The 22,500-nt window shown below is 39.8% G+C and overlaps 2 protein-coding genes across 8 annotated transcripts in view; both read left to right on the top strand.

Annotated features, from left to right (window-relative positions):
• LOC133572090 (alpha-1,3-mannosyl-glycoprotein 4-beta-N-acetylglucosaminyltransferase C-like) overlaps nt 1–5,030 on the top strand; it is a 48,239-nt gene extending 43,209 nt beyond the window's left edge. For all 4 annotated transcript variants that reach the window (XM_061924784.1, XM_061924783.1, XM_061924781.1 and 1 more), the window contains 2 exons: nt 2,486–2,633; nt 2,703–5,030. In XM_061924784.1, coding sequence (XP_061780768.1) covers nt 2,486–2,633; nt 2,703–3,850 — 1,296 coding nt within the window. In that variant the 3' untranslated portion in view covers nt 3,851–5,030. The remainder of the gene's footprint in view (nt 1–2,485; nt 2,634–2,702) is intronic.
• Nucleotides 5,031–5,457: 427 nt separating this feature from the next.
• rnf141 (ring finger protein 141) lies at nt 5,458–19,327 on the top strand. Of its 4 annotated transcripts, none has more exons than XM_061924770.1 (7): nt 5,458–5,554; nt 7,139–7,330; nt 7,399–7,507; nt 7,570–7,751; nt 7,811–7,918; nt 12,626–12,808; nt 19,257–19,327. In XM_061924770.1, exons 2-6 carry the CDS (start codon nt 7,194–7,196, stop codon nt 12,774–12,776), a joined length of 687 nt encoding a protein of 228 aa, XP_061780754.1. In that variant the 5' UTR covers nt 5,458–5,554; nt 7,139–7,193; the 3' UTR covers nt 12,777–12,808; nt 19,257–19,327. The 4 variants fall into 4 exon arrangements, with proteins under 4 accessions (XP_061780754.1, XP_061780753.1, XP_061780751.1 ...); XM_061924769.1 differs by lacking the exon at nt 19,257–19,327 and adding an exon at nt 16,686–16,905; XM_061924767.1 differs by lacking the exon at nt 19,257–19,327 and having other exon boundaries at nt 12,626–12,938.
• Nucleotides 19,328–22,500: the final 3,173 nt, after the last annotated feature.

Here is a 22,500-nt window from a genome sequence, read left to right as displayed (position 1 = left end):
TGAATTGAAAAAACAGTACCAATTTTATATTTATGGTAACATTTTGACGACGGAGCTGCCAGTTGTTTTTGTTTACGCAAAATCTACAGTCTTTGTTTTTACATTGCTTTACTGTAAATTGTAAAAATATTTACCATTTTTATTTTTTGGTAAAATGTTGACAACTGAGCTGCCAGTTTTTTACCGTAAAATTTCCGTTTTTGTTTTTTTTTCACAGAGAATTGCAGCATGTAAATATGGTACCACCTTAATTTTTACGGTAAAAAATGGTAAAAATTTTACATTAAAATATTTAGTTGGTTTTTTTTACACATAATTACTGTGAATTGAAAAAACAGTACCAATTTTATATTTATGGTAACATTTTGACGACGGAGCTGCCAGTTGTTTTTTTTACGTAAAATCTACAGTCTTTGTTTTTACAGTGCTTTATTGTAAATTGAAAAAATATTTACCATTTTTATTTTTGGGATAAAATATTGACAACTGAGCTGCCAGTTTGTTTGTTTTTTACCATAAAATCTGTAAAAAAAAAGAAAAATGGTAAAAATGTCACTTTAAAAAAAAAAAACAGAAACATTTTTATTTTTATGGTCAAATTCTGACGACTGAGCTGCCAGTTTTTTTTACCGTAAAATTTCGTATTTTTATTTTATTTTTTTCACAGAGAATTGCAGTATATTAAATATGGTACCACCTTAATTTTTACGGTAAAAAAAATGGTAAAAATTTTACATTAAAATATTTAGTTGTTTTTTTTTTACACATAATTACTGTGAATTGAAAAAACAGTACCAATTTTATATTTATGGTAACATTTTGACGACGGACCTGCCAGTTTTGTTTTTTACGTAAAATCTACAGTCTTTGTTTTTACAGTGCTTTACTGTAAATTGTAAAAATATTTACCATTTTTATTTTTTGGTAAAATGTTGACAACTGAGCTGCCAGTTTGTTTGTTTTTTATCATAAAATCTGTAAAAAAGAAAATTGGGAAAAATGTAACTTTAAAAAAAACAAAACAGAAATGTTTTTATTTTTATGGTAAAATTCTGACGACTGAGCTGCCAGTTTTTTACCGTAAAATTTACGTTTTTGTTTTTGTTTTTTTTCACAGAGAATTGCAGTGTATTAAATATGATACCACCTTAATTTTATGGTAAAAAAAATGGTAAAAATTTTACATTAAAATATTTAGTTGTTTTTTTTACACATAATTACTGTGAATTGAAAAAAACAGTACCAATTTTATATTTATGGTAACATTTTGACGACGGAGCTGACAGTTGTTGTTTTTTTAAGTAAAATCTACAGTCTTTGTTTTTACAGTGCTTTACTGTATATTGAATTTTTTTTTACCATTTTTATTTTTTGGGTAAAATGTTGACAACTGAGCTGCCAGTTTGTTTGTTTTTTACCATAAAATCTGTAAAAATAAATAAAATAAATAAATAAAAAATTCACTTTAAAAAAAAACAGAAACATTTTTATTTTTATGGTAAAATTCTGACGACTGAGCTGCCAGTTTTTTTTTTTACCGTAAAATTAACGTTTTTGTTTTTATTTATTTTTCACAGAGAATTGCAGTATATTAAATATGGTACCACCTTAATTTTTACGGTAAAAAAAATGGTAAAAATTTTACATAAAAATATTTCGTTTTTTTTTTTTTTTTTACACATAATTGCTGTGATATGAAAAAACAGTACCAATTGTATATTTATGGTAACATTTAGACGACGGAGATGCCAGTTTTTGTTTTTTTTACGTAAAATCTATGGTCTTTGTTTTTACAGTGCTTTACTGTAAATTGAAAAAATATTTACCATTTTTATTTTTGGGGTAAAATGTTGACAACTGAGCTGCCAGTTTGTTTGTCTTTTACCATAAAATCTGTAAAAAAAAAAAATGGTAAAAATGTCACTTTGAAAAAAAGAACAGAAACCTTTTTATTTTTATGGTAAAATTCTGATGAGTTGCCAGTTTTTTTACCGTAAAATTTACGCTTTTTGAGGAGGGGGGGGTTTCACAGAGAATTGCAGTATATTAAATATGGTACCACTTTAATTTTTATGGTAAAACATTTTAAAAAAAATTTACATTAAAACATTTCGGGGGTTTTTTTACACAAAATTACTGTGAATTGTACGGAGCCCCTAAAGGGACATGGGGGAATTTTTTTATTTATTTATTTATTTATTTTTTTTTATTTAAAAAAATAAATAAGTTATAAAAAAAAAAAAATCCCCCATGTCCCTTTAGGGGCTCCGTAGAATTGAAAAAACAGTACCAATTTTATATTTATGGTAACATTTTGACGACGGAGCTGCCAGTTTGTTTTTTTTACGTAAAATCTACGGTCTTTGTTTTTACAGTGCTTTACTGTAAATTGGTACCAATGTTATTTTTACGCTAAAATTCTGTCGAACGTTTTGCCGTTTTGGTGTCAGGATGCCGACTGAAAGCGTGTTGTTTTTACTTCCAGGAGTCTGAGAAACGTCCGCTGTGGGACAGGCTGGCGCATCATACGAGCTCCGAGCGATACGTCCGCACCTTCGAGCACATGTCCAACTTCTCCGGGACCATCAACGTGACGTATCGCTACCTCGCCGGCGTTCCTCTCCCCAGGAGAAGTAGGTGCTCCGCGTGCGACGCCACCGCTTCCTGTCACTTCGCCCGTGACGCTTCCTTGGTCCTCACAGAGTACCTGACCATCGGGCTGGCGTCGGTGAAAAGGAAGCGAGGGAACTACCTGCTGGAGACCCTCAAGTCCATCTTCGACCAGTCCAGCTACGAGGAGCTGAAGGAGATCGTGGTGGTGGTCCACCTGGCCGACTTCGACTTGGTCTGGTGCGAGAACTTGGTGCGGGAGATGAGCAGGAAGTTCGGCCACCACGTCATCGCCGGCCGCCTGCTGGTGATCCAGGCTCCCGAGGAGCACTACCCGTCCCTGGACGGTCTCAAGAGGAACTACGACGACCCCGAGGACCGAGTGCGCTTCCGCTCCAAGCAGAACGTGGACTACGCCTTCCTGCTCAACTTCTGCGCCAACCTGTCGGACTTCTACTTGATGCTGGAGGACGACGTGCGCTGCTCCCGCAACTTCCCGACGGCCCTGAAGAAGGTGATCGCCTCCAGGGAAGGTTCCTACTGGGTGACGCTGGAGTTCTCCAAGCTGGGCTACATCGGGAAGCTCTACCACTCCGGGGACCTGCCCCGTCTGGCCCGCTTCCTGCTCATGTTCTACCAGGAGATGCCGTGCGACTGGCTCCTGGGCCACTTCCGTTGTCTGCTGGCCCAGAAAGACGTGATCCGCTTCAAGCCCTCGCTCTTCCAGCACATGGGCTACTACTCGTCCTACCAAGGAGACGTGAACAAGCTGAAGGACGACGATTTTGAGGAGGACTCGCTGGACATACCCGACAACCCTCCGGCCAGCCTCCACACCAACATCGACGTCTTCGAGAACTACGCCGCCGCCAAGGCCTACAGCACCGTGGACGAGTACTTCTGGGGGAAGCCTCCGTCCACCGGGGACTTCTTCGTCGTGGTCTTCAACAAGTCGGCCAGGATCCGCAGGATCCAGGTGGTCACGGGCACGGAGGAGCGCCGGAGCGAAATCCTTCACCGCGGCGCCCTGGAGGTGGGTCAGAGGAGCGTGCGCGGCAAGCAGGACAGGCAGTGCTCGTCCTACATCACGCTGGGGGAGTTCAAAGACGGGAAGATCGAGGCCGTCGACGTGGACCGCAAGATCGGTTTCGACATCGAGTGCGTGCGAATCGTGGTGACGGCCGCTCAGAAGGAATGGATCATCATCAGAACTATCAGTCTATGGACCGCTCAGCCTTGATCCCTCCTGTCTTCGTTCTGCCATGCCTTCAGGCGTTTTATTCAGAACCGTTGATATTTTCTCGGCTTCACACGTGCATTTTGCTTTTCTATCATTTCTCCCCCGAGGTATTTGGGCCACGGGGGAAGACCCAGGACCCGTTGGAGAGACTATCGCTGTGTACCAATTCAGGGTCTGCATCTGTCGAAGGGCGAATTCGAAGGCCGCTTACGTCACAACGCTGCGCGAAGGCAGTCCCAATTCCATACTTGCCAACCCTCCCGATTTTTCCGGGAGACTCCCGAATTTCAGTGCCCCTCCCGAAAATCTCCCGGGGCAACCATTCTCCCGAATTTAGCGTCCTCCACAACTTGTCGACGCGTCTGCTTTTTCTCCATACAAACAGCGTCACATGTTGTATACGGCTTCTGCATACACACGAAAGTGACTGCAAGGCATACCTGATCAACAGCCATACAGGTCACACTGAGGGTGGCCGTATAAGCAACTTTAACACTGTTACAAATATGCGGCACACTGTGAACCCACACCAAACAAGAATGACAAACACATTTCGGGAGAACATCCGCACCGTAACACAACATAAACACAACAGAACAAATACCCAGAATCCCTTGCATCCCTAACTCTTCCGGGCTACAATATACACCCCCGCTATCACCAAACCAATCTCCCGAATTCGAAGGTCTCAAGGTTGGCAAGAATGCCCAATTCATTCAAATTCGAAGGCTCCTCCAAATGCACCCTCCTTTCCCCTGTATTCGGAGGATGCACCACGACTATCCTTCGTGGGCTACCATATCCCAAGATGCTTTGCGCGTCTTTGTTCAACCCGGATCTTTTTGACGATGGCGGCAAATACAAGCAGCGGCACCGGCACCGGCAGCGAATACACTTTCAAATGTAGGTATCCTCCGCAGGCTCGACTGTCCCATTTAATAACGGGTGACGCCTCCTTCTGAGGCGGCATAGGCCGGGGTCCTCCGAAGGATGCAGACCCTGAATTGGGACCCAGCTTAGGTCTCCCGGCTGGCCTGGCAAACCCCTCGGGATCCCCCGGCAGGGGTAGGCTTCTCTGCTTAGGCTGCTTCCCCCGCGACCCGAACCCTAAATGGAAGAATATGAACGGATCACTTCTCCCATACAGAGTCCAACCTTTGTACTTCATTTTCCTAATATAAAAAACAATTTGTTTGTGCTTGTCTGGTGTCTTTTCTTTTTTTTCCAAATTTTTCAATACTGAATAGATTTGTTTTTTTATTCTAAATATTTTTTAAACACGAAACCGTTCGAAAGTAAATTGTGGTTGCGTTCAAATTTGCCCTAAAAAAATAATTTACGTTACTATGCTGCCACCTTGTGGTTATCTTTGTTGTTGTTTTTTCGCCCCCTAATTTGCTACTGTAATGTTTAATTGCTAAATAATTAATTAAAATGTATATTAATACGTACGTACATGGAATACAAAAGAAAGGGCGGTTATTGGACGTGCTAGTTTAGCGTTCTACCTGATTGGATAAGGATAAGAGCGACAGAGTAACCGACCAATCACATAAGCAGATTTGACCCAAGGCCCGCCTGCATGAATCAGATGACTCCGACGTCATCACAACGCGACAGTGTCTTGTCAACACAAACAAAACCGAAGCTCGCGGCGCAGTCAAGTGCCGCAGTGGCGAAGTTTGCTTAAAATAATTCCACAAGGTAAACATTTCGTGGTTTTTTTTTAAATTCCTGTATTACATCACAATTCCACGTTTATTAGTCGCTATCCGAAGGTGAATGTATCTGCTCGTCGACACCACATTGCAATGCTAACCGTGCTAGCCGTGTCAATGTGTCGTCTTTTTAATATTTAACACACAAATCGGTGTGTTCATAAATACCTAAATACTGTCTTTCTGCCGCTGTGGGTGGTGTTATTTTATTGTTGTTTTTCCTAATGTGCTACATTTTGAAAGTGATCATTATGTTTTCCGGATTCCCAACATAAACACAGCAATAAATGAACTATATTAATGATTAACTTGCAGGTAAACCATAAAGGAGGCGAATAGATACGTGTTAGCTCTGTGTAGTGATGTGCGGCTCGACACTGGAATATCTACACAGCCGATACCAGGTTTGTATGTGCCAAATATTGGTGCCCAAATCAAAATATCGATACCTTTTAAAGGCATACTGAAATGATTTTTTTTTATTTAAACGGGGATAGCAGATCCATTCTGTGTCATACTTGATAATTTCGCGATATTGGCATATTTTTGCTGAAATGATTTAGTATAGAACAGGGGTCGGCAACCCGCGGCTCCGGAGCCGCATGCGGCTCTTTGATCACTCTGATGCGGCTCAGCTGCAATCCCACTTAATATACTTTGGGTAACAACAGTCAATATATATATATTTTTTTTTTTTAAGGGGGTAAAATAAAAGTCAGCTTTTGTTAAACCAAATATTGTGTTTTTTTCCATATACAACAACCTACCTGGATTCGATAAGAGAATCGAAAAGGAATCGGTTCAATAAGAGGATTCGATAATGGGCTCAAACTCGATAATTTCTTATCAAACATCATACCTAGTTAGAAGTGGAATTCTTGTAAACTAAAATGTTTTTTTTTTACTAGTTTAAAAGTAATCATTGAAGATGTGTGCTGCCTCGTCTGACGTCATGTCACCTTTTACATCTAGACTTAGACTTAGACAAACTTTAATGATCCACAAGGGAAATTGTTCCACACAGTAGCTCACTTACAAAGGATGGAAAGTGTAAGGTTGGAAAGGAAAATGCAGGTATAAAATAGACTAAAAATGTACTGTAGTAGCAATATAAAATACAACATATAAGTAATGTTTGATTTTATTTATCTAGTATGTTTCCATGCACTAAATTAGTCTGATTTGTCAAATAATTAATTGTTTTTGTGTTACTGTATATATTTGTTTTTCTGAAAAATCCCACTTAATATACTTTGGGTAACAACAGTCAATATTTTTTATATATATTTTTTTAAAGGGGGTAACAGTCAATATTTATTTATTTTATTTTATTTTTTTCTTATAAAATAAAAGTGAGCTTTTGTTAAACCAAATATTGTGTTTTTTTCCATATACAACAACCTATCTGGATTCGATAAGGGATCGGTTCGATAAGAGGATTCGATATTGAGCTCGAACTCGATAATTTCTTATCAAACATCATCCCTAGGTTGACGTAATAAAACGAAAGGTAGCCATGCATGACTTTTGTTTTGAAAGGTGCCTGCGTTTTTGCTTCTCCTTCCAGCAGAAGTGAATGAGGTTGGACCATCTGCTGCCGTTGTGTTAGCACGCCCGCTGCTGGGATGGGCCAGCAGATCTCAGGTCAGGCGCTGATGACCCGTCTACCTGAGAAGCTGGTGAAACATGCCGGACTGGTGCGGGACAGCGGCTACCTCACCTACGAGGAGTTTCTGGCCAGAGTGGCCGAGCTCAACGACGTGTAAGAAATCACACCGCCGAGTTCTTACTACCTGGCCAGCAATACGAGTCCGCCGTTTTGATTCTCAGGACCGCCAAGCTCGCCGCCGGGCAACAGAAGCACCTCCTGTTCGAAGTCCAGCCGGGATCCGACGCCACCGCCCTGTGGAAGGTGGCCGTCAGGGTTGTTTGCACCAAAGTGAGGCCGGGAAACGTTCACTGGTCATTTTGACACTAACTAACGCTTCAAACCCCCGCCAGATCAACAAGGACACCGGCATGCTGGAAGCATCGCGCATCATGAACCTCTACCAGTTCATCCACCTGTATCGCGACGTCACCAGTCAGGCCGCTGGGGTGTTGTCCGCGGAGGGCGCCACCGAGGCCTCGTCCGGCCAGCTTCCTGCCGCCGACTCCTGCCAGGCCAGCATGTGGATGGGCAGGTGCGTGTGCTTGAATGAAGGTGAGTGACGTCCGTCTTTCACTTCCGTTTTCCTCACAGAGTGAAGGAGTTGACCGACGAGGAGGAATGCTGCATCTGTATGGACGGGAAGGCTGACCTCATCCTGCCCTGCGCGCACAGCTTCTGCCAGAAGTGCATCGATAAATGGTAACCAGGAAAGTTGTCTGGTTTCAGGAGTTGAGAGTAAAAGTCATTTATTTTGTTAGGAAGAGCGTAGTCAGTGTTTTTCAACCTTTTTTTGAGCCAAGGCACATTTTTTGCGTTGAAAAAATCCGGAGGCACACCACCAGTAGAAGTCATTAAAAAACCAAACTCAGTTGACAGTAAAAAGTCGTTGTCGCAATTGTTGGATATGACTTTAAACCATAACCAACCATGCATCAATATAGGTCTAGTGTTTTAGTTCTTGTCTTGCGCTCCTATTTTGGGGGCTTTTTCTCTTATTTTGGTATTTTCCTGTAGCAGTTTCATGCATACTTGCCAACCTTGAGACCTCCAATTTCGGGGGGTGGGGGATGGGTGCGGGGGGCGTGGTTGGGGCGGGGGCGTGGTTAAGAGGGGAGGAGTATATTTACAGCTAGAATTCACCAAGTCAAGTATTTCATATATATATATATATATATATATATATCCCCGCGACCCCGAAGGGAATAAGCGGTAGTAAATGGATAATTGACTTTCAGTGAATTCTAGCTATATATATACCGGTGTATATATATATATATATGTATATATATATATATATATATATAAAAGAAATACTTGAATTTCAGTGTTCATTTATTTACACATATACACACACATAACACTCATCTACTCATTGTTGAGTTAAGGGTTGAATTGTCCATCCTTGTTCTATTCTCTGTCACTATTTTTCTAACCATGCTGAACACCCTCTCTGATTATGCATTGATGTGTGGCACGCACTAAAGTGCTTTCATCAAATGCACTAGATGGCAGTATTGTCCTGTTTAAGAGTGTCACAACATTGCTGTTTACGGCAGACGGAGTGCTTTACTGTAGACTTTCTTTATATTGTGGGAAAGCGGACTCAGGTCCGCATGGAGCTGGAGGGGGCGTGGCCGCCAGCTCCGCCTGAATTTCGGGAGATTTTCGGGAGAAAATTTGTCCCGGGAGGTTTTCGGGAGAGGCGCTGAATTTCGGGAGTCTCCCGTAAAATCCGGGAGGGTTGGCAAGTATGGTTTCATGTCTTCCTTTGAGCAATATTTCCCGCATCTACTTTGTTTTAGCAATCAAGAATATTTCAGTTGTTTTTATCCTTCTTTGTGGGGACATTTTTGATTGTCATGTCATGTACGGATATACGTTGTGGACACCGTCTCTGTTCCACAGTAAGTCTTTGCTGTCGTCCAGCATTCTGTTTTTGTTTACTTTGTAGCCAGTTCAGTTTTAGTTTCGTTCTGCATAGCCTTCCCTGAGCTTCAATGCCTTTTCTTAGGGGCACTCACCCTTTGTTTATTTTTAGTTTAAGCATTAGACACCTTTTTACCTGCACACTGCCTCCCGCTGTTTCCGACATCTACAAAGCAATTAGCTACCTACTGATACGGAAGAGTATTACACGGTTACTCCGCCGACCTCTAGACAGCACCGACACTCAACAACAACACATCATTTGCAGACTATAATTACTGGTTTGCAAAAAATATTTGTAACCCAAATAGGTGAAATTAGATCATCTCCCACGGCACACCAGAATGTATCTCACGGCACACTAGTGTGCCGCGGCACAGTGGTTGAAAAACACTGGTTTACATTATAGACCCGAGATACTGATTTAGGCTCTATAGCAGGGGTGTCCGAACTTTTTGACCTGGCTCAAAAAAATTGTCCGAAAGCCGACTGAATGCTAAGGATTCTTAATGGGACTAGTTGTTAATGGGGAACATTATCACAATTTCAGAAGGGTTAAAACCATTAAAAATCAGTGGCTTATTATATTTTTCGAAGTTTTTTTCAAAATTTTACCCATCACGCAATATCCCTAAAAAAAAGCTTCAAAGTGCCTGATTTTAACCACCCGTCCATTTTCCTGTGACGTCACATAGTGATGCTAACACAAACAAACATGGCGCATAGAACAGCAAGCTATAGCGACATTAGCTCGGATGCAGACTCGGATTTCAGCGGCTTAAGCGATTCAACAGATTACGCATGTATTGAAACGGATGGTTGTAGTGTGGAGGCAGGTAGCGAAAACGAAATTGAAGAAGAAACTGAAGCTATTGAGCCATATCGGTTTGAACCGTATGCAAGCAAAACCGACGAAAACGACACGACAGCCAGCGACACGGGAGAAAGCGAGGACGAATTCGGCGATCGCCTTCTAACCAACGATTGGTATGTGTTTGTTTGGCTTTAAAGGTGTAACAAACGCATCCAATTTCTCCGGGTGTCTCTGCCACTACGCAATTAAGGAGTCACGGGTGGGACCTGATATTCAGCTGGGAATGATTAATATAGTAAATAAACACAAGACGTGTATAACTATTAGCCACAAGACGATCAGGCTTGTATTTAATATGCCACGAATTAATCCCGCATTACAAACACCTCCCCCCTCCCGTCCATATAACCCGCCAATACAAACCACACACCCGCACAAAACACTCAATCCCACAGCCCAAAGTACCATGCACTTTCCCGAAGTTCATACAACACATATATTTCCCCAAAGTCCCCAAAGTTATGTACGTGCCATGCACATAGAGGCATGCACGTACGGGCAAGCGATCAAATGTTTGGAAGCCGCAGCTGCGTACTCACGGTACCGCGTCTGCGCATCCAACTCAAAAGTCCTCCTGGAAAAAAAGTCTGTTGTGCCAGTTCTCCACAGGCCAATGGAAAGTCCACAAAAAAGGTAAAAAATGAGGATTCTTCCATGAAGTGGCTCCGGAGCAAAAACGCTGGGTCTGACTGGTGCTCCTAGGTGGTTTATGACGTCAATTTCCGCTTCCGCCCGGTCTGATAGCACCGGATGCCTTTTATATCTCCACATATTATTAAGCTACATTTTTAACATTAACATGATTATTTGATACGCCTGTAACAGTTTATAATAGGTAAATGGATGACATAATAAGTATATATATATTTATTTTCCCAGCTGAGCACAAGTTAACTGTGACTGGCAATATTCATTATATATATACGCCTCGATGGACCCCTATGGCCATTACAAAGGAAACTAACAACTATGAACTAGGTTTATGTCATGACTTGGTCCTGGGGTTTAGTTTTTCTCGAAGGCAACGGAAAGTTGGCTCGGGCGAGACGGGAATGAAGGTACATTTTTATTTAAACACTATAAATACAAAACACGGAAGTAAACAAAAGGCGCGCACAATGGCGGAGAACAAACTATGAAACCAAACACTTGCACAAAGGCAACAACTATGAACAACAAAAAACACTAACTGTAGCAATAATAAACAAAACTTACTTGGCATGGACAAAAAGGAGCAGCATGAACGATGGACATGAAAAAAAGAGTCAGAAATTTGCAGAGCATAAATGTGGGGATGTCACCAGAAAGACAAACTGAAAAACAATGAACTTAAATACTACAGACATGATTAACGAAAACAGGTGCGTGACTCAAAACGTGAATCAGGTGCGTGACGTGACAGGTGAAAACTAATGGGTTGCTATGGTGACAAACAAGAGTGCACAATGAGTCCAAACGTGGAACAGGTGAAACTAATGGGTAATCATGGAAACAAGACAAGGGAGTGAAAAGCCAGAAACTAAAGAGTCCAATAACTAAACAAAACATGACTAAGACAAAACATGATTACACAGACATGACAGTTTACAGCATATGAAATACATTTGGCAACAACATGCACTTTGAGAGTGCAGACAGCCCAATTTTCATCAATTAATATTTTCTGTAGACATACCCTCATCCGCGCTCTTTTCCTGAAAGCTGATCTGTCCAGTTTTGGAGTTGATGTCAGCAGGCCAGGGAAGCTAGGGTCGATATTCTTCTCTTGATCATCTTCGGTGGCATAAGGGACGGTGTGAGCCAAGACATCCAGGGGGTTTAGCTCGCTCGTCTGCGGGAACAAACTGCCGCCATTGCTTGCCGTGCTACCGAGGTCCTTTGTCCCTGAATTGCTCACACACTCCGGCAGATTCAATGGGGGTCTGGCGGCAGATTTCTTTGACTTTATCGTTGGAAATGCATCTGCTTTGAGTGTTGCAGGATATCCACACATTCTTGCCATCTCTGTCGTAGCATAGCTTTCGTCGGTAAAGTGTGCGGAACAAACGTCCAATTTCTTGCCACTTTCGCATCTTTGGGCCACTGGTGCAACTTGAATCCGTCCCTGTTCGTGTTGTTACACCCTCCGACAACACACCGACGAGGCATGATGTCTCCAAGGTACGGAAAACAGTCGAAAAAACGGAAAATAACAGAGCTGATTTGACTCAGTTTTTGAGAAAATGGCGGATTGCTTCCCGATGTGACGTCACGTTCCGAGAGCGAATATTAGAAAGGCGTTTAATTCGCCAAAATTCACCCATTTAGAGTTCGGAAATCGGTTAAAAAAATATATGGTCTTTTTTTCTGCAACATCAAGGTATATATTGACGCTTACATAGGTCTGGTGATAATGTTCCCCTTTAAAGTTCCCTAAATATTCAGCACAACAATTAAATGGGGTTGGAGATGTCCTCTCGGGTGGGGTGAAGTTTGGCAATAATCATGTGGTGCCACCAGTGCAACGCATCTTCAGTCGTGTTCCCCGACATCATTGGGCGTTTCGGCCATTTATCTGCCTGCGAGCACGGTTGTCACGCTCGTGTCGCATATCTTCTTTTCCACAGGAGCGGGCAAAGCCGAAACTGCCCCATGTGTCGCCTGCAAGTGACGGCCGCCAACGACTCGTGGGTGATGTCCGACTTCCCCACCGACAACGACATGGCGGGGTACATCCTCAACCTGGCGGACGAGGCGGGCCACCCTCACCAGCCTTAACGCACACTCGGAGAGGACGCCGCCTGTACCAAGTACTCCTTTTAAATATATATATATAGATATATATATTTGTATATGTGTATATACTGTATACAGTATATATATACATATGTATATATAAACATATATGTGTGTATATATATATATATATATATATATGTATAACATGTCACCTTCACTGGAGAAAATATTTGAGGTTTGCACATCCACTCTCTGATGTAGACGCAGTGCATCATGGGAAAGGTCTTTTTGTGAAATATGTCCTGTGACACGCACTGCACAAAGTAACACAACGTGGATACTGTGACATCATTACAATGTGTGGCCGTTTTGTGCGGCTGAACACGCGTTTGTTTGTCCCGCGGTTCGAAATGGCGGCGGGTTATCTCGTTGTTCTCTCCACCGATCGACAGTCCGCTGGTTTTTGTGGGAATACTTGCAGCAGCGACGTGCGGGGAGGTCGGCGCACCAAATTTAAAGACCCAGGCTTATATTCGGTATTTGTCAGGGTCACTGTGTTCCTCAAATTATGAGCGCACCCCTCCCCAAAAAAGCCCTACAAATATATTTTTGATACTGTAAACTCATTATGTCTTTGCATTGACTTTTACACACTCATTTGCATAGTTGGGCATGTGCGTGTCGTTTTTACGGTTACTGTGACCGGCCTAAAGTAACCAATAAATATAAAAAGCCAAATAAAGTTACAAATATCATTTTTTTCCTTTTTGTTTATGCACCCGCTGCTCGTTGAGTAGAGCAATTGTAGTTTCTAGTAAGACTTGCACTTGCTAATGCTACACATGATATGTGTTAAAAAAATAGAATGCCGCAGAGTTGGGAAGACAAGCTACACAGTCCCGTTATAATGTGTTAAAGAGCAGGTATTGCCAAATCAATTCCTTAGCGGTCCAAATTAATTTGTGGCAGGCCGTGTAATGTCTGGAAAAGACTGTAGAGTACTCTTAAAAGCATCTGACTTGTGAGACAGCGCCCTCTGCTGGACTCATCAGTGTGCAGATATCATATTTGCCGGAATTATTCGATTCACATCCGAAACGCGATTATTCATAATGATTCTGAATCGATTAAAAAAATGTTCAACAATCAATATATTATTCGTTGTGCCCTTTTATGTACGTCAGCAGCCCAGAGGAGCTTTGGAAAGCCTTCACTAAAATTTATAGCAGAGGTGTCCAAACATTTCCCACTGAAAAATTAAAATATGCTGCGGTCATTTTGATGTTTTTCATTTTCAAAACCAATACAGTACATATTGTAACCATGAGGGCTCCTCTCAATGTTGGTCAATCAAAGTGTTAAAAGTAAGGCATAGGTAAATATTCTATATAATAACTTCAGATCTATTTGTTGCCATAAAGTTGTTATTTTTTTTAAAGGTTTTATGCCCTTTTTTTCCCCAAAGAGAACCTTTATTTTTATATGTAATATTCATTTTATTCCTCTTATCCCGGGTCGGGTCGCGGGGGCAGCAGCCTAAGCAGAGAGCCCCAGACTTCCCTCTCCCCCGAGTCGTTACCGAGCCAGCTTGGAGACATAGTACCAAACGTGTCCTGGGTCTTCCCTACAATTTGCAAAATTTTCCCCACAACATTTATCAAAATTAAATATTTTTATGTGAAGCCTTGAATAGGTCAATAATTCATAACAACATGGATTTTGAATTATTATTTTCAACAATGACAGTTAAAAAAAAAAAAAAAAAAAAGGTCTCGGGGATCCAAAAGGCACCGACTAATAAAATTATTAAAAATAAGTCCTATATCAGCATATTTCATTTTTGCTTTCAACACTTAATTAATCAATTATACGTTTTTATTATTTTTGAGCAATGACAGATTTGTCATGGCAGCTTTGTGGTATTAGTGTCAATATTGCAACATTTTTTTATTACATTAAAGATAATAAACATATATATTCATATACATATATATGTATATGTATATATATTTTATATATATACATATAAGATGTTTAATTCAACTTTTTATGTTTTTTTTTCTGTAAAAATATCCTTAGAATGTGCCGCAGGCCGTTAGAAAAGTTGGTTTGGACACCCCTGATTTATATACTACATTATAAGCATGTGACTCTTACAAAAACTCACTTTTCGATTCCGCTTTTTGGGGTGACGATTGAATTGAAAATCGATTCAAATTGAGTCTTGCGATATATGATTTAGTACAGTGTTTCTTAAACATAGGGCCGGGCTCATTGTTGGGCGGCGAAAATATCTGTTCTCATAGGGACAGCAGTGGTACTGAGCTGTAATACACTTTCCCACCACTTGTGGCAGTAATGACGATATCAAACAAACAGAAGAAGTCTGGAGCTAAAGTCATAGAGAAGTTGCTCTAGCGCAAAAAATATGACTAAATTGGTGAAGTTGCACTTAAATTTCATTGACAGTTTAGTTAAAAAAAAAATCATTATTATTTATTATTAATTTTGGTAGAATTCCTTTATTTTAGGACCGCGAAATTATGTGTATTTATTTTCATCAGTCCCGTCTTTTGCAGTATATTTGATTAGTATTTATATTTCTAATCAGCCTGACCTAAGCCTTGACATTAGTATTACATGCCTTCCTATCATTTGACAGGGTTGTAACCTGTAAGAAGGTCAAACATAATTATTGAATATGTTTCAAATCAACTCATGTGAATATTTGAGTGGAAAAAGTAGTGGGAAAAGTGGGGACCCCAAGTCAAAAAAGTATGATTTAGTATATAAAGTGTGAAGCGAAGAGATGGTCTTTTTAAAAATCAATTCTTGAACATATTTGTAATGATTCAGAATCGTAATAAATAAAAATGTCAATTAATTTTGTCCAGCTTAAATAGGCTGAATGTGCACATCTGCCAACAACAATAATAATAATAATGTATGGTGAGAATCATTTTGAAATGAGAATCGATTCTGAAAGAAATCATATTTATTTCGTGTTTGGTTTTTTTCACGACGCCCCTGCCCGCACGTCACTGCAGCGCACTGTAGAATTTTATTCCATCAATATGACTTCAAATGTTTAACGATGGCCCCGCTTTGACCCTGGAACGGACTAATTGACTTTGCGTTCTTGTATATTTTCTATTTTTGGAGGATGCCTGCTGTGTTTGAAGGCAGAGAAAGAGAGCTGGGTTTTTATGCAGGCATCATATGGACTCCTAATTATGCCTTTTTTTTCTTTTTGGAGGCGGTAAAACAGTTTCCTGTCGGACCTCCTGACACTGTGGCCTACTTTTTTATTTCCCACTGCATTTTTATTCCTGTCGTTCCGAGGTTTAAGTGGGCGAGATAAGTAAAAGTACTGCGAGCCCCGTCATAGTCACTTTTCATCTATTCTGCTCCTCAAACTTCCTTTTTCACTTTAGCTCATAATTTTTTATATAATTTAGTTTTGTCGTTGCTATTTCCATGACGGATTAACGAGCTTATTTACCAAGTATAAAACTGGTTAAGTTATTTAAATGAAATCTATTTTATGTATATACTTTTCATTTGGCCTAGATAATGAACTCTATCCTATACGTTTGCACTACAGTAAAAGATGTACATATAAAATGTATTTATTTGATCAGATATTTTGACGGTAGCAGGGCAGCACGGACTCGAAATATAAAAGGAAGTATATCTTTTTTTAAAGAAATGTAGCTTTTAAGTCCGTGTTTACGCCGGTGTAACGCAACGTTGCAGCCAGCAGGGGGCATCATATGGCTAATACTTTGATTACATCAACCTTTGGAAGTAGACTGTGAAGTGTGTGTGAAATGACATCATTTTGCTGTATTATCGCCAATAAAGACACTTTGTTTGCACCTAATGACGTATTTTATTTAAAAATATGCTTGAAATTTCATTCATCTTGTCCCCCACACTTTCTTCCAGAGTCTTCATCTTGCATACTTGCCAACCTTCCCGAATTTTCCGGGAGACTCCCGAAATTCAGGGCCTCTCCCGAAAACCTCCCGGGACAAATATTCTCCCGAAAATCTCCCGATTTTCAGCCGGAGCTCGAAGCCACGCCCCCTCCAGCTCCATGCGGACCTGAGTGAGGACAGCCTTTTTTCATGACAAGAGGACAACAGGGTAACAAGAACTAAATCATCCAGACTAGAGATAAAATGTATTATTATGTTTATCTTACCTAAAAATAAATATATTTATTAATTAAAAAAAAAAAAAACTAAATACATTTTTACTATATTTTGCTAAAAACATCAAAATGAATTGTATTTAAATTTGTATTTTTTCCTGACTCCTTATTACATCCAGCCATAGGATTACACATTAAAATAAACATATTTGAAATAATTGATTTTAAATTATCATAATAATTCATTTAAAATGACCATATTTAATTATTAAAATAATTGCTTGTTTATCAACAACTTTAGCATTTTATTCATTACATTTTGAAACTCTCAGAAGTTATGTTATATTCCTTAATATTTATTTATGCAAGTTTGAAGTATCAATTATCTAAACACAGTTTTGTTTGCATATTTTCAGGATGTAGATATATATATATATATATATATATATATATGTATATATATGTATATATATATATATATATGTATATATATATATATATATATATGTATGTATATATATATATATATATGTATGTATATATATATATATGTATGTATATATATGTATGTATATATATATATATGTATATATATATATATGTATATATATATATGTATATACAGTATGTATGTATGTATGAAATACTTGACTTGGTGAATTCTAGCTGTCAATATACTCCTCCCCTGTTAACCACGCCCCGCCCCACCCCCGACCACGCCCCCACCCCCCACCTCCCTAATCGGAGGTCTCAAGGTTGGCAAGTATGATCTTGTCTACCACACTTCCTTCCAGAGTCTTCATCTTGTCACACACACTTTCTTCCAGAGTCTGCATCTTGTCTACACTTTCCTTGAGAGTATTCTCCAAACTTTCATCCAGGGTCTTCATCCTGTCCATCCAACGTTCGTCCAGAATCTTCTCCACACTTTTCTCCCAAGTCTTCATCTTGTCGCTCACAATTTGCTCCAGAGTCTTCATCTTACCCACCACACTTTCCTCCAGGATCTTCATCTTGCCCACCACATTGTCTAACATGCTTTCCTCTAGAGTTTTCATCTTGTCTACAGGACTGTCTCAGAAAATTAGAATGTTGTGATAAAGTTCTTTATTTTCTGTAATGCAATTTAAAAAAACAAAAATGTCATACATTCTGTATTCATTACACATCAACTGAAATATTGCAAGCGTTTTATTATTTTAATATTGCTGATTATGGCATACAGCTTAAGAAAACTCAAAAATCCTTAATGGGGTTCAGGTCAGGGGAGTTGGCAGGCCAATCGAGGACAGTAATGCCATGGTCAGTACACTAGTTACTGGTGGTTTTGGCACTGTGGGCAGGTGCCAGATCATGCTGGAAAATGAAATCATCATCTTCATAGAGCTTTTCAGCAGATGGAAGCATGTAGTGCTCTAAAATCTCTTTGGTACATAGCTGCATTGACTCTGGACTTGATGAAACACAGTGGACCAACACCAACTGCTGACATGGCTCTCCAAACCATTGCTGACTGTGGGAACTTCACACTGGATTTCAAGCAACTTGGATTTTGCTCCTCTCCAACCTTCCTCCAGACTCTAGCACCTTGACTTCCAAATGAAATACAAAACTTGCTTTCGTCTGAAAACAGGACTCTGGACCACTCTGCAACTGTCCAGTGCTTCTTTTCCATAGCCCAAGTCAGACGCTTCTAGAGATTTTAGAGCACTACATGTTTCCATCTGTTGAAAAGCTCTATGGAGATGATGATTTCATTTTCCAGCATGATCTGGCACCTGCCCACAGTGCCAAAACCACCAGTAACTGGTGTACTGACCATGGCATTACTGTCCTCGATTGGCCTGCCAACTCCCCTGACCTGAACCCCATAGAGAATTTGTGGGGTATTGTGAAGAAGAAGCTGAAAGACACCAGACCCAATAATGCAAATGAGCTAAAGGCCGCTATTGAAGCATCCTGGGCATCCATAACACCTCAGCAATGCCACAGGCTGATTGCCTCCATGCCACGCCGCATTGATGCAGTAATCCGTGCAAAAGGATTCCCAACCAAGTACTGAGTGCATTAATTGACATTTTCAAATGTTTAATTTTGTTTTGCTGTTATAAATCTTTTTTTTTTACTTGGTTTAAGGAAACATTCTAATTTTTTGAGATAGGATTTTTGAGTTTTCTTAAGCTGTATGCCATAATCAGCAATATTAAAATAATAAAAGGCTTGCAATATTTCAGTTGATGTGTAATGAATCCAGAATGTATGACATTTTTGTTTTTTTAATTGCATTACAGAAAATAAAGAACGTTATCACAATATTCTAATTTTCTGAGACAGTCCTGTAGTATGTCTACACTTTCTTCCAGAGTCTTCATCTTGTCTACCACACTTCCTTCCAGAGTCTTCATCTTGTCTACACTTTCCTTGAAAGTCTTGTCCAAACTTTCATCCAGGGTCTTCATCATGTCCATCCCAACTTCCGTCCAGAATCTTCTACACACTTTTCTCCCAAGTCTTCATCTTGTCGCTCACACTTTGCTCCAGAGTCTTAATCTTGTCGTCCACACTTTCCTCAAGAGTCTTCATCTTGTCCACGACACTTTCTTCCAGAGTCTACACTTCCTTCCAGAGTCTTCATCTTGTCTACACTTTCCTTGAAAGCCTTGTCCAAACTTTCATCCAGAGTCTTCATCATGTCCATCCAGCTTTCATCCAGAATCTTCTTCACACTTTTCTCCCAAGTCTTCATCTTGTCGCTCACACTTTGCTTCAGAGTCTTAATCTTGTCGTCCACACTTTCCTCCAGAGTCTTCATCTTGTCCACGACACTTTCCTTCCAGAGTCTTCATCCTGTCTACACTTTCTTCCAGAGGCTTCATCTTGCCCGCCACACTTTTTTCCAGAGTCTTCATCTTGTCTACCACACTTTCCTTCCAGAGTCTTCATCCTGTCTACACTTTCTTCCAGAGGCTTCATCTTGTCCGCCACACTTTCCTCCAGAGCCTTCATCTTGTCTACCACACTTCCTTCCAGAGTCTTCATCTTGTCTACACTTTCCTTGAAAGTCTTGTCCAAACTTTCCTCCAGAGTCTTCATCATGTCCATCCAACTTTCATCCAGAATCTTCTCCACACTTTTCTCCCAAGTCTTCATCTTGTCGCTCACACTTTGCTCCAGAGTCTTAATCTTGTCGTCCACACTTTCCTCCAGAGTCTTCATCTTGTCCACGACACTTTCCTCCAGGATCTTCATCTTGCCCACCACACTGTCTAACATACTTTCCTCTAGAGTTTTCATCTTGTCTACACTTTCTTCCAGAGGCTCCATCTTATCCACCACATGTTCTTCCAGCATCTTCATCGTGTCCACACATTCTTCCAGAGTCTTTATCTTGTCCAGACATTCTTCAAGAGTCTTCATCTTGTCCATGTCCATGTGTTCTTCTATAGTCTTAACCTTATCCAGACGTTCTTCTGGAGTTTTGACTTTGTCCACACTTTCTTCAAGAGTCTTAATTTTGTCCACACGTTCTTCTAGATTGGGAAAGTTTTGTGATTTTGGGATAGGGTTGAAGATGATTTCAATGATGAATGCCTAGAGCAGGGGTATCAAACTTGTTTTCATTGAGAGCTGCTTGTAACAGTGAATCATTTATTAATATATGCAACTCTTTATCAATGATGTACGTACATATATTTTTATGTTAACGTAAAAAAAATCTGTAAGATTTACTCTTAAAAAATTGAAACATTGATGCTTTTTACAGCATATAAATGGAAATTAAAAAAACAGTACCAATGTTTTTACTGTAAAATATATGGTTGCTGTTTTTATGGTGTACTGCCCGTCCATCCATTTTTTACCGCTTGTACCTTTCCGTGTGGTGGGGGTGCTGCACTCGGGCGGTAGGCAGGGTACACCCTGGACAAGTCGCCAGCTCGTCGCAGGGCCAACAGAGATAGACAATATTGCCACTCACATTCACACACCAGGGCCAATTTAGTGTTGCCAAGTCTTTGGAGGTGGGAGGAAGCCGGAGAACCCACACAGTCACGGGGAGAAATGGCACACTCCACAAAAACAGCCTGGAAATTGAACCCCAGGACGCCCTGAGGCACGAGCAACCCACTTTTCCACCATGCTGCCTGCTGTATCAGTGTAAATGGAAAATTGATACCACAGTTCCGTTGGAGTTTTTTTAATGGTAAAATTCTGGCCACTGATCTATAATTTTTTTTTACTGAAAAATGTATTTTCACAGTGTACAATTTGACGGATAACTTGCTTTAAAATCATGACCTCAGCCAATATTCAAATATTTATTTGGATTTTAACAAAAAAAAATGTTTGTGATATATGATGTTATTTGTTGCAAAAAAATATGAAATTGCATGCAGTACACATTTTTTTCTGACAAAACGGAAAGTTTCATCACTTTATTATTTCATGCAGGTCAAAAAACAATAAATACTTTCAAATTATCATCTAAACCTGCGTATACGTTTTGTCAATTTATTTTTGTTCTGCTGTCTTTTAAATTGTGTTGTGATTCCATTTCTCCCTTGACAGTTAAAAACAGAAAAGCAGGAAAAAAAACATGAACACAAGATCACATTAAAAACATACAAATGTAAATAATTTTTAATTAAATAAAAATGTACATAGTGTTTACAAACTCAAAACTAATATAGGTCCATTTATATATGCACAAATCTAAAATGAATAAATAGTAGGGCTGTGAATCTGTGGGCACCACACGATTCAATTCGATTCTCGGGGGTAACGATTAGAGTCAAAATTGATTCAACATGATTATCAATTCAAAATCAACACTTTTTAAATAACATTGGGTGCCAGTGCTATGATTATATACATTCCTCTATAAAATAGATAAAACAGTTCTGTTAAATTTCTGTTTTAAATACAAAACCCAAAACCAGTGAAGTTGGCACGTTGTGTAATTCAAAAATAAAAACAGAAGACAATCATTTGCAAATCCTTATATATTTAATGGAATAGACTGCAAAGACAAGAAATGTAATGTTTGAACTGAGAAACTTAATTTATTTTTGCAAATAATCATTAACTTAGAATATAATGGCAGCAACACATTGCAAAAAAGTTGGCACAAAGGCATTTTTACCACTGTGTTACATGGCCTTTCCTTTTAACGACGAACAAATAAACACAAAATTAAGGAAACGTGACAAACAAGCAAATAATACTACAGCAAATAATGCATTGCGAGGATCCGTTTGAATCGAGAATCATGTTGAGTGGGGAGTCGGTTTTGAATCGCATGGTCACCCTAAGAATCGGAATCGGATCAAATTGTGAGGCGCCTTAAGATTCTCAACTATAATATTGATATAAAATTTAGTGCATGAGCAAATAACGTTAAATATTTAAAAAAATATGCAATTTCATGCATTACGTAGATTTTTAATGTCAAAATGGAATACATTTAGGGAGAAAGATGAAGTACGAACATTATTTCTAGGCCGTACAAGATGTGGCGGGCCAGATCTGGCCCCTGGGTTTTGAGTTTGACATCTTTGATCTAGAGCCCTCAGTTAATAATTTTTAGATTGTGCGAGGAAAACAGGCCTA

Source organism: Nerophis lumbriciformis, linkage group LG29 (genome assembly GCF_033978685.3).
Source record: "Nerophis lumbriciformis linkage group LG29, RoL_Nlum_v2.1, whole genome shotgun sequence".
Classification (NCBI taxonomy): Eukaryota; Metazoa; Chordata; class Actinopteri; order Syngnathiformes; family Syngnathidae; genus Nerophis; species Nerophis lumbriciformis.
The sequence above is the reverse complement of the archived record's forward strand: the minus strand, read 5'-3'. Positions and strand labels throughout refer to the sequence as shown.